This window comes from Nomascus leucogenys, chromosome 22a (genome assembly GCF_006542625.1).
Source record: "Nomascus leucogenys isolate Asia chromosome 22a, Asia_NLE_v1, whole genome shotgun sequence".
NCBI classification, from domain to species: Eukaryota; Metazoa; Chordata; class Mammalia; order Primates; family Hylobatidae; genus Nomascus; species Nomascus leucogenys.
Genome location: NC_044402.1, coordinates 110,420,681 through 110,439,365, shown reverse-complemented (window position 1 = coordinate 110,439,365; position 18,685 = coordinate 110,420,681). Strand labels below are relative to the sequence as shown.

At 38.0% G+C, this 18,685-nt stretch overlaps 1 protein-coding gene across 12 annotated transcripts in view; it reads right to left on the bottom strand.

Annotated features, from left to right (window-relative positions):
- UNC80 (unc-80 homolog, NALCN channel complex subunit) overlaps positions 1-18,685 on the bottom strand; it is a 233,478-nt gene that overhangs the window by 85,333 nt on the left and 129,460 nt on the right. For all 12 annotated transcript variants that reach the window (XM_030804163.1, XM_030804170.1, XM_030804171.1 and 9 more), the window contains 3 exons: positions 10,260-10,460; positions 2,553-2,660; positions 1,258-1,396 (listed from right to left, as the gene is read on the bottom strand). In XM_030804163.1, the coding sequence (XP_030660023.1) occupies positions 1,258-1,396; positions 2,553-2,660; positions 10,260-10,460 (448 nt within the window). The remainder of the gene's footprint in view (positions 1-1,257; positions 1,397-2,552; positions 2,661-10,259; positions 10,461-18,685) is intronic.

Here is an 18,685-nt window from a genome sequence, read left to right as displayed (position 1 = left end):
TCTCGTGATCCGCCCGTCTCGGCCTCCCAGTTTTGCACCCACCATCTTCCCTTCCTGGCTAACTTCTAAGTGTTCTTTAAAGCCCCGTCCACCTGTTTATATTTTCCATGGAAGTTTCCATGACTATCCCACATTCAGGGAGTGTGCCATTCCCTGAACTCCTATAGCGCCCTCTGAGAAGCAAAAACCTAAGCTTTAATGTGAACAAAGATATTTTACCAATATATTTATTGCAGTATGGTATAAGAGAGCAAAAGGCTGGACTCCACCTAAATTTTCATCAATAGATCTTGTTTAAATTACGATTATGTCTATTCATTCAGTGGAACATTTTGTAGCCATTAAAAAGAGAAGAGGTAAAACTATAAACTGATTGTTTTTTATTTAAAAACAGTCTCCTAGATATAATGAAAAAAATTCAAAGTGGACTTACAGTATGTCCCATTTGCATGAAAAACAAAACATGCAATATATAACTTACATATATACATACATATGTGTGTGTGTGTGTGTGTGTATATATATGCACACACACACACACACAGAGTTTACCCTAGAAGGATCCCTGAGAAACTTAAAAATTGTTGCCTCTGGGGAAAGGAATGGTGCGGGGAAGGGGAAGGGGGCTGGGGGATGGGGAGGGGGGGCGGGGCCATAAGAGAGAGGGCAATACTTTTAACTTCATACAATCTTGTATTACTTGAATTTTTATCACGTGTATTTTGAAATTAAAATAACCACATAAAAATTTAGGGATCTGTACAAAAAGTGGAAAAATGAAGAATACACATTTTGCCTCTATCACTAACTAGCTATGTGGCCTTGGACAAATCACTTAAATTTTAATACATTTGCTTTGATATTACCTTTTGGACACAGAACATTACTCACATAAGATTTGATAAAGTTAATTATGGTGGTGCATGTTAAATCTAGGAGATGACACAAAAAAGAATTTTGTCTCTTGTGAAATATAGTGAAAGTGCAGGATCTGGGGAAAATCATTCTCTATAATTTGGTAACACCCTGAGAGAGACATATGCTTTGGTGCAGACCATATGGTGAAATTGGAAGGGAGCACACAAACCCTGGGTCTACCTTCCTATAGCACACAGCTCTAGAGTCTACAGTTATAGCAATTGCCATTAACTTGACCTAGGAGCAAAAATAGAATGAAAGCACCTCTCTCCTATTTAAACACTTGGATCAGTAATGGCAGTGGCAGCAGGCACAGGGTTCCAGGTGGTCTTTCTTTACCTGCTGCCCCTGCCATGTGCTCATCCATGCTGAGCAGGAGCTCCCAGGCAGCCGGCTGGATGTCTCCGTACATCTCCTCTGTCAGAATTGGTGCTGCCTTGATTAACAGAGATAAGGGAGCAGGCGACAAGCTCATCACCTGGGAAAAGATGGAAATCATGTTTTAAAATCTTTTAAGACAGTGAATACTGCACTTCTCTTGAAACTTAAAAGCCACTTCCCCTCTCTCTGCTTGCCTTAAGTGACCTTAAAATGCTTTCTAAAATGGGAGCATATTTAGTTGACATGGCATATGATAGATAAGCTTTATACCTTATAACTGAAGCATAATTAGAAAAAAATACACTAATTTTATGACGTTTTCACCACAAAATTGCTTTGCAACCACCAAGGAGTAAACTATAGATTGAGTACAACTCCACAAGAAAAGAAAAACCCCAGGAAATACATCTTTGTGTTAAAAGTCTTCATAGATTTTTAAAGGATCCTGTTTTCCTTCCTAATAGTAGATTTCCACCGAAAACTATAAGCAGCCTGTAACTGATGAAAAAGTCCATTGTGAACATGCATGGCATTTTCCTTTGAAATACATAATACATTGTGGTTATTGCCCCAGATTAACCCACAAAATCCTATTTAATCCATTATTTCTGACAATTTGGGTGACAAATGTAGGTTCTAGACAAGTCATCATCATTTCAAATTCCAGAAAAATATGAACAATTTTTTTTGGGGGGAGAAGATAATGATTTAGAGCTTATGTTGTAATAACAATATAACAATGTGTCAAGCACTGGATAAATAGGTACATGTACCATTTTCTTTAATCCATGCAATAATTCCTTGGGACAGGTCTAGTGTTGTAACCCCCATTTTATAAATGAGGTGACTAAGATCAAGAGAAATTAAATAACTTGCCCAAGGTCCCAGAGCCAGAGCAGTAGACGTGGGATATGAACCCAGACTGTCTCATTCCAAAACCCGTAAGTGTCGCTGTTACACACATGTGGGAATATACACATGTGGGAAGTTAGCTCTCCTGCAATGAGGACAGTGGGGAGAGCTGTAGTTCGAAGCAAAGTTCCCAAGCCTTGTCTGTGGAAGCTGGCTATCTAGCAAGAAGAGATTTTTTTTTTCTTTGCACACTTGGTGGCACTCTTGCTCACCAACTGAAGGGGCTTTATGCCAACACTGTACCAACTGACGTTGTATGTCCCAAACATTAGTAAATAGGCTGTCTGGAGTCCCCTCCCTGTTAAAAGTTCCATGAATCCTTCTGATCTGGCTACCAATACCTGAAGTCTGATGTACTTCAGCATTCCGGAATCTTTTTTTCCTTCCAGATTGGCATCTGAAACTCTCTTCTTTAGAGAAGGTGTCCTCAGGCACGACTTATCTGAGCACTGAAAAGAACAGGGATATGTAACGAAGAGTGGTGTGTTTTCTAAAAACCCAACAGTGCTATATGTCCCCGCAATTCTCCAGGCAACCATCTTCTAGTGGAAGGGATAATTAAAGGCCTTTTTGTGGGTCCACATTTTCTAAAATTTATAAAAGCAGTTAATTTTATAATTAAAAATTAGCTTAGAGATACTGAGTAATGAATTCCTCTTTGACCTTTGAGGAAACTGGGATCTGGAGAGGTGGAGGAACTTGACTGAGTTGCAAAGCTGGTTATTAGCAGAAAAAGGAAAGGACAAGGATTTCCCCATTTCCATTTCAGGGCTAATTATATTTCATCAAGCAGTTGGAAAACACAAATCTTTAAAAATATTTAGTCAGAAAAAATCCACTCTATCCAATAGTCCCTTCATAGGGTTGGATGCTGCAAGTTGAACGACTTGGTCATAAAGGAGAGAAAACATTTCAAGAGAAGTGTTAGGAAGTTAAAGGTCAAATACAGGACTCGTCAAGGAAGCATGAGCTCATAGTATCCATTATCAAGGACTGAGTTGTACAGGCAAAATGATTTCTTTTCAAAAACCATACTCTTCTGTAAGAGACAGCAGCTCTTCTTAAAAATTGTCTCCTCAACCAGGTGATTCATCTACATAAGGATGAATAAGACAATTTCTTCCTCTAACTCCTTAAATGCCAAGGGATGGACTGAACAATGCAGCTGGGAGAAGGATTGAACCTAATGAAGGCAGGCTTATTTATCCAGAGTCCTGATTCTTCCTATTTTTGCACTCCAGGCCGTGCAAAGAGGGAATCGTTCTCTTCACACAGAATAAATGCTCATTTGTTTTTCCAGTGCCATGTCAGTGAAACACTTTCTCCCTCTAGCCAAGGGAAAAAAAACTGAACTTCTTAAGAATTTTTGAACAGAGCTTCATAGTGTTACGGATAAAGACATTTTGAAAGAAAAGGCAAATCTAAAAGTGCATGGATATTCCAAGAAAGTCTTTCAAAACTCTGACAAAAAGACCCAAGAAAATGCAGCTATTATGTGACGAGTATAGAACCAACTTTTAAAATGAACCTACCTGAAAACAAGTGAATCAGGGCTCTTGCTGTGCATTCTAAAGAAAAAATCATGGAGGTGCATATGTGGGAACACATATTATTTGGGAAGATAACTATTGCTTTGCTTTTCTCCCCTGTGAATGTGAAAGCCATATATAGCATAAATAACATGCCCATTTTATATAATTTGAAAACTGTTCTAAAATCATATATAGCAATAGTTTTCCATATTAATGTAGAGGTGTATCTGACCCTTGCAAAAGAGTCAAGATACTAAAAACGGGCACCTCTCTGTTTTATTATTTATATTTATAAAATAATAAATGTACCCGTGCTTGCACTCATTCTCTCTCCTGCCACCCTGTGAAGGGCTGCCTTCCACCATGATTGTAAGTTTCCCAAGGCCTTCCTAGCCATGAGGAACTGTGAGTCAATTAAGCCTCTTTCCTTTATAAATTACCCAGTCTAGGGTATTTCTTCATAGCAGCATGAGAACAGACTAATACAATCCCCAACTCAATGATAGCCATTATTAGGTTCCTTTCAGCCTTTTCCCCCATGCATCTTAGCACAACGGTGATGATGCTATGTGTGGCACACAATTTTAAATGATTCATTTTACTATGATTTTATAAAGAGTATTTTTCCATTACAATTATTCAAAAATATGATTCGTAAGTTTTGCAAATATTTTACCACTTTCTCTTTTGGTTGGACATTTTTTCTCCAGGAATTCTTTTGAACAATACTTCTTGATTAAATTACAGGAATTTTAACCAGGCAGATACAGGAAAATACTCAACACACCCCAAAAAAAAAAAAGATGAGCATTTATATTTGTCCCTGATACTCTGTGTTTCTGCCTACCAGGAACAGAAAGTATAAGTCAAGCTCCTCAAATATTTAATATCCTACCATGTTGCCTTAGGAAGCATGGTGGGTTCTGCTGGCCTCATGATACTTAGGGTGCTTGTTTTAGTGGAAAAGGAAGGAAGCTGGAAGGGCTTTCACATCAAGGTGATAAGCTAGTAACTCTTTTTTAATGACTTGATTAGAAGATAGATATCACAGAGATGGGGGTATATGTGTGATGGGTTTGGGTACACTCTTGTAAAGGTCTTAAAGTCCCTCTACTGGTGTGACTCCTAACTCAGACTACTGGAAGGAGCAGGAGACTAGTTCCAAAGGCATATACTAGTGGTCCTTTGAAGAGTTATAGATTTCACTGGACTACAAGATGCACCTAGTGGTTGAAATGACACATCAAGCAGGGATCTGTAGAGAAACTCAAGACTAGCAACCCAAGACCGAAGGACAGAATAGTGATAAATTCTGGAAACAACAGTGATAAATTCTGTCCTTTGGTCTTGGGTTGCTAGTCTTGAGTTTCTCTACAGTTCCCTGCTTGATGTGTAATTTCAACCACTATGTGTATCTTGCAGTTCAGTGAAATCTCAAACTCTTCAAAGAACCACTAGTAGATGCCTCTATTAGTGATAAATAGAGATTACTGATAAATTCTGTCCTTTGGTATTGACAAATTAGTGATTAATTCCTCTACTCAGTCATTGTTGAGGTGGTTCTACCAGAGGGAGCTGTGTTCAATGGGAGGCAGTTATGCAGCCTCATGCTCTGTCAGGGATACTTGGGAATCCCTGCTATGGGATAGGGTAGAACTTGGACCAATGATATTTTTTCCTATGTATATGTCTTACAAAAATCCATCCTAGTTGACTCTGTGACTCCTCTCGGCATCCTGACCACTTTTGATTAGATTACCAATGCAAAACCAATTTTTTGACTGGCTAAGGATTTATCACTTGTGGTGGTTGGCCCAAAAGAGGAGGAGATGGCCCCCTCAAATTCTTGTCCTAGGGAATTAAGAGAAACAGAGTCTGAATCATTTAGTGATGGTTGCTGTGCAGAAAAATAATGATGCCATCTTGAAATTTTCAGTCTCTGTACAAGATGAATACAGCAACAGGAGCTGGCCAGGGGATAGAATGTTTGTGCAGATGGAGATGATTCAGAAAGAAGCAGAGATAAAAGACTATGTTCATCCTGAAATGGACAGCAGCTTTGGTTCTCATTCCCCTGAGGTTTAGCTGTTTCTTTTCCTGTCCCTAGTTTCATGAGATTCTACTGTATCCTTTGAAGAATCTCCCTAATTGTTTGAACAAGTTCAATCTTCTGTTCCTTACAACAAAAGATTATTGACTAGAGAGGAATAATAATGGTTTTAAATAAAATTTTGCCTATTCATTGAATAATTCAAGAATATTTTTTGAGTTAACCATAAGCCAGAAACTAGACTAACTTCTGGAGTAGGTGCCTGCACTCCTAGAGAAGTGTAGGAAAGACAGATGACAAACAAGTAAACGAATGAAAAGTCAAGATAAATAGAAAAGGAAATTCATGCATGAAGGAGGACTCAGTGTGGAAATAACAAGGTATTTATATATTTCTTCTTCTTTTTTTAATTCTAAAAGAATTGTAACACTATAACAAGGTGTTTAAAATTTGGGGAAATTGAAGTCAGCCTACTGGGCTCTCTGAGAAAGGGATTTCCTCACGTTTCTGGGAAGAAGTTTATGCCAACAGAAATGCAGTATTTCTCAAAAGGTAACCTAGACTCTTCATGCCTCATACACCTTTAACACATGAATTATGTAAGTTATAGTGGACAGTCATCCTGGCCCATGAAATTAAGATCCAGGGCCTGGTCTTGGCCTTAAAATAATGTTGTTCATAGATAGCTTTAGGAAAAATGTTGGTTCTGCAGGAAGTCAGTTGACCTCTTGACATTTGCACTGGAATTTGCTTTATGGAATTTACCCACACTGTGTCCTTTATTTTTTTGAGCATGTATCACAATTTGTTCCCCTCTCCTTTTTGGTTGAAAGAGGAAAAAATTTAATCTGCTCCTTTTTAAATTAACAAGCATTAATTAAACATTTATTCTATTTATAACATAGCTTTGGACAAAGTACAGACACAGAGGAAAAATCTCAGAATTCTTTGGTAAAGGTGATATATACATGTAGAATGACAGTTTATTTTTTAAAAACCCTCAAGTTTGGAAGTACACTAAAATAGACTAACAGATTGTACAGTGAGTCCCTGAGCATTGAAATGTAGATTAGCAAATTGATCAGAATTAGATGGGTTACAAAATGTACTAGCTGCCACAAATATACTCTGCCATAAAAAACCAATTAAAAAGAAAACAGGAATGGAATATCAATTGCTCATAAGACACAATTCTAATCAGAATACTGCTTTTACTCTTGCTTTATTGCCTACTCTGTTTTCATTTTTCATCTGGAAATGTGGGCATTGTTCATTTATCTGGCAGATTCACAACAGGCAAATGAAAAGTATCATGAGAGAAAGCAAAGAGCTTGTGGAGGAGGCTAGCATTTTGGAAATAAAATGTTTATCACAGAGGAGTCAATTCATCTTTTCAGCTCTCTACCTGAATGACTAATTTCAATATGTTAAAGTGAGAAGCACTTATTCATTCTTTACTTTCCCTTTCCTTTTCAGAAATGTAAGCAATAGCAGAAGGCTGGTAAGCCTTTTCTACTGCTTCAGGCCAGAGGCCTGGTTGAGGCAGAGTGGAGGGCACTCATGAAACACCCTAGGACTACAGCTCTACTCACTCACTTAATATTAAGCTCTACTATTATATAAGTGAGTACTCTGTTAGGTTATCATGCAGGATACAAAATGTGAAAGACTTTCTCAGTTCTCAAAAAGCTTATAATTAAGTGCAAGAACATGACACTGCTCACAGGATAAAATGAAAGCCTTCCCATGGTCCCACATGGTCTGGTCTCAAGCTGCCTGTGCAGCTTCATCATGCACCACAGTCCTCTGTGCTCCAGCCATGGCCCTTCATACTCACCTCTTCTCGCTGGCTGGCAAATCTGTATCCAATTAACATCTATGCATCCTTTAGTCAGAGCTCACCTGTCACTTTATTGGAAAGCCTGTCTTTTATTTTCCCCTACAAGACCAAAGCCTCATTCATAAGCTCTCTTAGCACGGTGTAGCTCTCCATTATTTCACTTACTGCAGATGTAATTTTACAACAATTTGGGAGGTTTATTTGATCAATGTCGGTCTTACACTAGATTATGTGCAGTATATGGGGGTACAAACTGTGTTTTTTTTGTTTTTTGTTTTTTGTTTTTTTGCCCATTATTGTACCTAGCGCAAAGTATGGGCTCAGCATGGTCCACAGGTTCTTTAAAAGTCTGTTGAATAGATGAATGGCTGGCTGCCTGGATGGATGGATGGATGATTGAAAGAAGAATGAGAAAACATGAGTAAAATACCATTATAATTTAGTTGAAGAAGGAAGTAAGGAAAATAACATTTAGTGTCCATCTGCAGTAGGCCCTGTACTTAACACTTGAAGAATCAAAAAAGTTTCATGGAGGAGATGGCATTTAAGTTGGATCTTAAAGAATGTTTGGGTTGGGCTATGCTAGATTAGAGGCCCAGTGCCAGCAAAAAATATACCAGTAAGAAATTCTGAAGTGTGTATGGAGAACAATAATCAATAATTCAGGGTCACATATTTTTGAAACTTTCAACATATATGGTTTTAACCTAAAGCTAAGGGAGTTTTTATAGTAAGAAAGAATTTACATAAATAAAAATAGAGATTTTCTTTAAATGCAGTGTCATTTATATTTGAAATATATATACAATGTATATACATATACATGTATGCACACGCAAACATATTTACTTTTTTTCTTTCTATGTCATTATTTAGTAGTTTATTTGTACCCCACATTGTTCTATTCTCCACCTTCATTCCCCTCAGAATTTGTATTATTTGCATAACATGAAATGCAAGACAGTCTAGTTTAAAAAGCCCTGACTCTGATGTTCCATATTTCTAAGGTTAAAGTCTAGCTAAATACATTATAAACTTGGATAATCCCAACTTTCTGAGCCCCCACAGTTGAAAAACCTGTAAAATGTGGATAAAATAACTCTTGCAATGGTTTTTAAGAATCAAAAGGCACTTGTCAATGAAATGTACTTACTTTATACCCTCACACATACATTTAGAAAAAATACTAAAAGATTATACCCCATAGGATGAACTTGCACACTTATGAGGTATATCAGATATGTAATTTTAAAAGAATATTTTGTATTATTAAAAATTTCTTCAGTGAACATGTATTTCTTTCATAATAAAAAAGTTGTAATTAAAAAAATCCCTTTGTGAGCACGAAGGTATAACAAATTGCTACACGACTCAACTGTGGATTTTTGTTGTTATTGCTCATATTCTCTCATTGTTTGATGTATATATTATTGCTTACCCCTTCCCCAGCCCAAACCTGGTTTGCAAATTCCTTAGAAAGATTTTCTGCTTCTAGTTTTTTTTTTCTTAACAGAATATCTAGCCTAATATTGTGCCAACAGAGGACATATAATAAATGCCTGTTGAAATGAATAGGTGTTATATAAAAATCTCTTTGCAAAACCACTTAGGAAAAGCAGCTGCAGGGGCAGCCACAACATTCAGTCAGGCATCTTGGCTGTGACGCCTGTTCAGGGGCAGGTGGAAAATTCAGGCCTTCCCTGGCAGGAGCACAGCAGCCCTGGTCACTGTCTTCATCTCCTGCCAGCTCAGCTGCTCAGGGTAGTTTTCAGAAAACGGCAGCTGAATACTTGAAAAATGTAATAGTTTCTTGAAGCAATTTCCTTTAGTCTGATTTGACCTAGATGACTCTTTTACTTGGCTGTGGACAGTGGGCCCATTTATGCATGTTTTTTAGTACATAGTTGTATTAGTTTCCTGTTGCTGCTGTAACAAGAGACCAGAACCTTCAGAGCTTAACATGACACAAATTTATTATTTTAGAATTCTGGAGGTCAGAGGTCTAAAATGGATTGGCAGGGCTGTGGTTGCTTCTAAAGGCTCTAGGAGATAATCCATTTCCTTGTCTTTTCTAGCTTCTAGAGGCTGCCAGCATTTCTTGGCTCATGGCCCCGCATCACACTGACCTCTGCTTTTCTCACGACATTTCCTTCTCTGCCTCTGACCCTCCTGACTCCTTTTTCCACTTATAAGGACCCTTATGATGACATCAAGCACAGCTGGATAATTTAGGACACTCTGCCCATTGTAAAATTTTCAATCACATCTGCAAAATCTCTTCTGCCATGTGAAGATATTCACAATTTCCAGAGATTAGGACGTGAATGTCTTTGTGGGAGAGGCATTATTCTGCCTACCACAATAATGTATTCATCATCATCATCATCCCTATGCATTCACATTTATTTACAGAATAAGACAAAACCTGAAGAAAGATTCCATGTTTACTCATGGACAAGAAGACAAAACATTTGTCTTTCTTGTACATCTCTTCTGCTTTTGTTTAGATGCACACAGACCTGATTGTTACAATTGCATTTGCTTGAAAATTCTTATTTCCAGAGAAGAAATTGTTAGGACACCACGTTCCTAGTATTGGAATATCATTCAATGGTCGTTTACTTACTTCTTTCTGTTTCTTGCCCCGGAGAGCCACATTGCTGATGTTGCTGCTTTCCCTCAGGGAGTCCACACTGTCTCCATAGAGTAGCTTGATGGCTCTGACCAGTCGGGCACAGGAGCGGCTGTGGTGCAGGTAGCAGTGGGGATGGCAGTAGTCAACGTGAGTGCAGATGAAACTCTGCTGATTGCACAGCAAGATCATCACCTGGAATACAAACATTCCTGAGACTCAGCCAGGCAACCAGGGTACAGATAAACTGAACATATCTATGGGGTGGAAGATGGGAAGTCAGAATGTCAGCTTCCCTGGATGCGTCTTGAAATCGCAATGATCCAATAATTCCCAAAGGAGAACAAAGGGTTCTTTATCCACTTGGCCTTTTGTTCTCCCTCCATTCATACTTGATAGAAGGATCTCTTTGAAACATTAAAAGGTTAACAGGTCTTCAAAAACTTAAAACAATTATTGTGGAGTGTATGGTTTCCAAATATTCTCAAATGGAGATTCTGAACTTAAAACTAAATTTTTTTCCAGCTCTTATGTTGGGGAAGGAACCAGATGGAAGGGCACAGACTGGTGAGAAATTCTGTCCCAGAGGATCTGGCTGACCTTTGACAGCTGTGGGACACCTTTAATGCCAGCCTACCCATGTAGGACTTGAAAACATTTCCACTTCTTCTCCTCTGGCCAATAATCTTCAACTAGAACTGGAACCTTACTGTACAGTCTAATTTCCACTCTCTGCAAAGTGGTATTTTTCCTCTGGCTTTTAGAACATTCTAGCTCTTCTCTTGTAGCTAAATCCAAATCAAATCCTCACATCTCCTATAATTCTCCCATTAAAATTACAGAAGGGAATTCATTTGATTTAAAGGATATGGTTATCTTAATATAAGGAATAAAGGCCCTTGCATTTGGAACTTCTTAAGGAGCTTTCCTTAAAAGGCAATAGCATATGCAGAGCCACAAGGTCAGTCAATAGTGTGTGGGGTATCTTCTGAATGCTTCCACCCTTCATGAAACTATAATAGTTCCCACCTTGACAACTAACCGGTGAGGGACTGTGTGCCATATTGAACACAAAGAGGGCACAAAGCAAGATGATGTGGGCAAGGCCAATATGTTGATTGCAGCCGTGTGAGAGATCCTAAAGGAGAGGACCTAGCTAAGCTGTGCCAGAATTCCTGACCCATAAAAACTATAAGATAATAAATGTGTATTGTTTTAAGCCACTAAGTTTGTGGTAATTTGTATGCAGCACTAGAAAATTAATACATTCCCCCTCTAACCATGTATATATATACACATATATATAACATATACATATAATGTGTATATAAAAATATATATACACAATTTCCTGCAGGGAGTCCACACTGTCCACACACACACACACACACACATATATAAATATAATATATATATTGTATACACACACACACACACACGAGTCAGCTCTCCATATCCATGGTTTCTGTATCCGTGGATTCAACCAACTGCAGATCAAAAATATTCAAAAATATCCCCCCCAAAATTGTGTTTTTACTAAATATGCACAGACATTTTTGGGAATCATTATCAATACAGTATAATAACTATTTATATGGAATTTACATTGTATTAGGTATTATAAGTAATCTGGAGATGATTTGGAGTATGTGGGAGGATGTGCATAGTTTATGTGCAAATACTATACTATTTTATATCAGGGGCTTGCTTCTCTGTGTATCCTGGTATTCATGGGAGGCCCTGGAACCAATCCCCATGGATACCAAGGGATGACTATACACATACACACACACACACACACACACACGTGTATACAGGCATACCTTGGAGACATTGCGAGTTCAGTTCCAGACCACCACAATAAAGCAAATGTTGCACTTAAGTGAGTCACACAACTTTTTCTATTTCCCAGCACATATAAAAATCATGTTTACACTATACCATAGTCAATTAGGTGTGCAATAGCATCATGTCTAAAAAACCAATGTACACACCTTAATTAAAAATGCTTTATTGCTGAAATATGCTAACAATCACCTGAGGCTTTGGCAAGTTATAATTTTTTTTTTTTTGCTGGTGCAGGGTCTTGATATTGAGGGCTGCTGACTGATGAGAGAGAGAAGTGGTTGCTGAAGGTTGGGGTGGCTGTGGCAATTTCTTAAATTAGACAATGAAGAAGTTTGGCCCATTAATTGTTCTTTTCATGAAAGGTTTTTCTCTAGCATGTGATACTGTTTGATAGCATTTTACTCACAGTAGAACTTCTTTCAAAATTGCGATCAACCCTCTACAACTCTGCAGCTGCCTTATCAACTTAGTTTATGTAATATTCTAAATTATCTGTTGTCATTGCAATAACGTTCATAACATCTTTACCAGGAGTAGATTCCATCTCAAGAAATTACTTTCTTTGCTCATCCATAGAGGTACTTCCTCACCCATTCAAGTTTTATCATGAGATTGCAGCAATTTAGTCACATCTTCAGGCTCCACTTCTAATTCTAGTTCTCTTGCTAGTTCCACCTTATCTGCAGTTACTTCCTCCACTGAAGTCTTGAGTTCCTCAAAGTTATCCATTAGGGTTGGCATCGACTACTTCCAAACTCCTGTTAATATTGATATTTGGTCTCCTCTTGTGAATCACAAATGTTCTTAATGACATCTAGAATGGTGAGTCATTTCCAGAAGCTTTCAATTTACTTTGCCAAGATCCATCACAGGAATCCCTATCACTGTCTGTGGTGGCAGCTATACCCCTGCAAAATGTACTTTTTTTTTTTTTTTTTTGAGACAGAGTCTCACTCTGTTGCCCAGGCTGGAGTGCAGTAGCACGATCTCGGCTCACTGCAAGCTCCGCCTCCTGGGTTCACGCCATTCTCCAACCTCGGCCTCTCTAGTAGCTGGGACTACAGGCACCCGTCACCATGCCCAGCTAATTTTGTTTTTTATTTTTAGTAGAGACGGGGTTTCACCATGTTAGCCAGGATGGTCTTGATCTCCTGACCTCGTGATCCGCCTGTCTTGGCCTCCCAAAGTGCTGGGATTATAGGTGTGAACCACTACACCTGGCCACAAAATGAACTTCTTAAATCATAAGACTTGAAAGTCAAAATTACTGCTTGATCTGTGGGCTGCAGAATGGATGCTGCGTTAGCAGGCATGAAAACATTAATCTTCTTGCACACTTCCATCAGAGCTCTTGAGTGACCAGCCACATTGTCAATAAGCAGCAATCTTTTGAAAGAAATTTTTTTTTTTGTCCTGAACAGTAGATCTCAACAGTGGACTTAACATACTCAGGAAACCATGCTGTGAAACAGATGGGCTGTCATCCAGGATTTATTTTTCCATTTATAGAGCTCAGGAAGAGTAAATTTAGCATAATTCTTAAAGGCTCTAGAATTTCAGAATGGCAAATGAGCACTGACTGAAACTTCAAGCTGCCAGATGCATTAACCCCTAACAAGAGAATCAGCCTGTTCTTTTAAGTTTTGAAGCCAGGTATTGACTTCTCTCTAGCTACGAAAGTCCCAGATGGCATTTTCTTCTACCAAAAGGCTCTTCTACATTAAAAATCGTTTTATAGTACAGCCGCCTACATCAATGATCCTGGCTAGATCTTCTGGATAACTTGCTGCAACTTCTACATCAGTACTTGCTGCTTCACCTTGCGCTTTTATGTTATGGAGATGGCTTGTTTGTTTCAAACTCATGAAGCAACCTCTGCTAACTTCAGACTTTTCTTACACAGTTTCTTCACCTTTCTCAGCCCTCAGAGAACTGAAAAGAGTTAAAACCTTTCTGTGAATTGGGCTTTGGGTTTAAGAGAATATTGTGGCTGGTTTGATCTTCTGTCCAGACCACTAAAACTTTCTCCATATCAGCAATTACACTGTTTCACTTTCTTATTGTTCGTGTGTTCACTGGAGTAGCACTTTTGATTTCCTTCAAGAACTTTTCCTTTGAAATCACGAATTGGCTGTTTGGTACAAGAGGCCTAACTTTCAGTGCATCTTGGCTTTCAACATATCTTCTTCACTAAACTTAATCATTTATAGCATTTGATTTAAAGTGAGAGATATACAACTCTTCCTTCACTTGAACACTTAGAGGCCATCATAGGGTTATTAATCGGTCTAATTTCAATATTGCTGTGTCTCAGGGAATAGGGAGGCCCTAGAAGAGGGAGAGAGACAAGCAGCAGCTGGTCCATGGGGCAATGAGAACACACACATTTATTGAATTAGTTCAACATCAATATGGGTGTGGTTCATGGTGTCCCAAAACAGTGACAATAATATCATCAAGGATCACTGATCACAGGTCACCATAAAAAATGATAATCAAGAAAAAGCCTGAAATATTGTGAGAACTACCAAAATGTGCCACAGAGGCACAAAGTAAGGACATGCTATTAGAAAAACAGCACCAACAGACTTGCTCAATGCAGGATTGCCACAAACCTATAGTCTGTAAAAAATGCGATATCTGCAAAGCACAGTAGAGTGAAGTACAACAAAATGAGGTATGCCTGTATACACACAGACATGATACATAAATATACATATTTGAATGCATAAGACAGTGAGGCAGTCAGGATGAAGGGTATGATGTGGAGAGAAAGGATGTTCGCTGAGGTGAGGACAATGGGAGGACACACCACATTTCTCCTTGAGACATTTGCTGCATCTTAGGCATAACTGGCCAAGAAGCTAGGCAGAGCCTTAGGCAATCTCATGGGGGCTAGGAGGTAAAAATTAGAATTTGGAATTACCAAAGAAGGGAGAAACCGAATAGTCTAGATCCTGTGGAGAAATGAGGTCCAAATAAGTCAGACTGACACTAGGTGACAGTTTTCCCTTCTAGGCATTGGCTGATTGAGTAGCTAAAAAGAGAAGCAAAGACCAGCTGACGAATAGGGTAGAGACTTTGGCAATTTCATTGTGATGGGGAAACACAAATTGTAGTTCGTGACTCATCAAGAATGACAGGCCCTGTAACATACCCCAGACTCTCACTGGGAGTCTTGGACATCTTCATATTAAAAGGTGTGTGTACGGTGTGTGGAAGGATAGGCTAGAAATAGTCCAAGTCCAGCTAGTATAGTCCCTGACTGGACTGAGGTGATCTGCTTCTTTGTTGTCTGCCAGAGGACAGAGTGAATCCTCTCTGGAAAGAGAAGACATCAACCAAAGCGTCGGTGCTTTCTTTAAATTAATAAACCTTATGTTTCAGAGCAGTTTTGGCTTCACATTACAATTGAGCAGAAAGTACACAGAGTTCCCACATATACACTGTCTGCATACATGACAACCTCTCCTACTATCAACATCTTGCCTCATAGTGGTACACTTATTACAATCAATGAACTTATATTGACACACCATTATCACCCAAAGTCAACAGTTTACATTAGGGTCTATGCTTTGCTTTGTACATTCTATTAATTTTAACAAATGTATAATGACATGTATCTACCACTGCACCTCCGTAATTTTTTTTTTTATATTATTATACTTTAGGTTTTAGGGTACATGTGCACAATGTGCCGGTTTGTTACATATGTATCCATGTGCCATGTTGTTTTGCTGCACCCATTAACTCCTCATTTAGCATTAGGTGTATCTCCTAATGCTGTCCCTCCCCCCTCCCCCCACTCCACAACAGTCCCCGGAGTGTGATGTTCCCCTTCCTGTGTCCATGAGTTCTCATTGTTCAATTCCCACCTATGAGTGAGAACATGCGGTGTTTGGTTTTTTGTCCTTGCAATAGTTTACTGAGAATGGTTTCCAGTTTCATCCATGTCCCTACAAAGGACATGAACTCATCATTTTTTATGGCTGCATAGTATTCCATGGTGTATACGTGCCACATTTTCTTAATCCAGTCTATTGTTGTTGGACATTTGGGTTGGTTCCAACTCTTTGCTATTGTGAATAGAATTTTTTTTATACACCATGCTTAGTCAATATAATTACAAGGCTTTTTAGGAGCAGGACCAAGAAGAGTAAAGAAAATAGATTCATATATTGAAGTTATCTGCTATGGACTTGATCATGATATCTGCACTCCCATGTTTGTTGTGGCACTGTTCACAATAACTAATATTTGGAAGCAACCTAAATGTCCATCAACAGACGAATGAACAAAGAAAATGTGGTACATATACACAATAGAGTACTACTCAGCCATAAGAAAGAATGAGATCCTGTCATTTGCAACAACATGGATAGAACTGGAGATCCTTATGTTAAGTGAAATAAGCCAGCCACAGAAAGACAAACATCACATGTTCTCACTTATTTGTGGGATGATCTAAAAATCAAAACAATTGAACTCATGGACATAGAGAGTTAGAAGGATGGTTACCAGAGGCTGGCAAGGGTAGTAGGGGGTTAAGGGAGAGGTGGGGAAAGTTAATGAATACAAAAAATAGAATGAGTAAGACTTACTATTTGATAGCACAATAGGGTGACTATAGTCAATAATAACTGTACATTTAAAAATAACTAAAAGAATGTAATTGGATTGTCTGTAACACAAAGGAAAAATGCTTGAAGAGATGGATACCTCATTCTTCTTGATGTGATTATTTCATATTACATGCCTGTATCAAAACACCTCATGTACCCCACAAATACACACCTACTATGTACTCACAAAAATTAAAAATAATTTTTTAAAAAAATCTGTGATCAATTATGAATACATCACAATGGAAATTTTAAAATATTTTAACTGAATGATATGAACATATCTCAAACCTTGCATGATGCAGCTAAAACTGCTTCTAGATAATATTTAAAGCGTTAAATTCATATGTTAGCAAAGTGGTTGCAAATCAATCATCTGAGTATCCGTGTCAAGAAGTTAAGAAAAAAACAAAAACAAATTAAACTCAAAGAAAGTAGAAGAAAGTAACAAATAGAAAATATTAGTAAAAAAAATTTCAACATTCTAAAAATAACAAAATGAAAATCTGGTTCTGGTTCTTTTAAAAGACAAAATTGACAAACTCTTAGAAAGACACTATTAAAAAAAGAAGAGAAGACAATCTACCAATATCAAAAACAATAAATGTAAATCACTGTAGATCCTACAGAATTTAAAATGATCTTAACAGAATATTATAAACTATCTTTTTGCTGATAAATTTGAATATTGATATTAAATGAAAAAATCTTAGCAAAAAAATCAGTTTACCTGAATTGCTCCCAGAAGACATATAAAATCTAAATGGTCTTAGCTGTATTAAATAAACTGAATCTGTAATTTAAAACTCTCCCATAAAGAAATTTTTAGGTTTAAAAGGCGTAGCCAGTGATTTCTTCCAAATATTTAAAGAAGAAATAGCACTATTCTTACACCATGCTTCCAGAGGTGTTTATTTATGGAACACTATACAGAAAACTAAAAGGCATTATTGAAAGACATTTAAAGAGGCTCTAAATAAATGGAGAAACAGACATTAGTGGAGTGACCATTTTAAACATTGGAAGATTCAATATCATAAAGATATGATTCATTTAAATTCATCTATGTATTACACTCAAGGCTGCTTTGGAAGCTTTTTTTTTAAATTAATTAAAATAGGGTGATTCTAAATGGATGTGAATCTAGCCAAGAAGAAGGAGAAGAATAACAAAATTGGAGGACCTACATTTATATGAGGAAAAGGAACCAGACACAACAGAGTAGTAGCATATGATGCTGATTACGTGCATTTCAAAAACAGACAAAATGAATCTATGGTGTTAGAAGGTAGGACGGTGGTTACTGTCAGGGGAGAGTAGCGTCTAGTAGAGGGCCTGCGTAGGATTTCTTAGGTGTTGATAGTGTTTTCTCAACCTGGCAGTGGTTACACAGGTGTATTTACTTCATAAAAATGTATTGAGCTGTATACATAGGTTTTGTATGCTTTTCAGTGGGTAGGTTAGAGTTCACTAAAAAGTTTACCTTAAAAAAACAGCTGCCTCAGAAATTCTCAAATCAGTCAATTCTGGGGACTGCTTCCACAGTGAAGGTGAGCCACCATATATCCGAGGACCATTATGTACCAGCTAGCGCTCATCTGACTTTTCCAAGAAGTCAGATTAAAATCAGGGTTAATGGTGACCCTCGTGATGGTCCTGGGGATACCCTGCCACTTGTACAACTGAGGTTACATTCCCTTACCTTTCTCCTTACTTCTTTCTTCATGCTCAGCTCAAGTCTTGGACTCCACTCCATGCCCAGACTTTCCTTGGGATCACCTCCTGCCTGTGCCCTCTGGCTCACCCTTGGACATACGACATTCACCATCTTAGAATATCCTTGCCCCAGTTTAAAATTTGATCTAATACACACCCAAGAGCAACACCATGACCTTGTTCTCAAAATTCGCAGTAACCTGTTTAAAACTGATGGTGATACCTATGCTG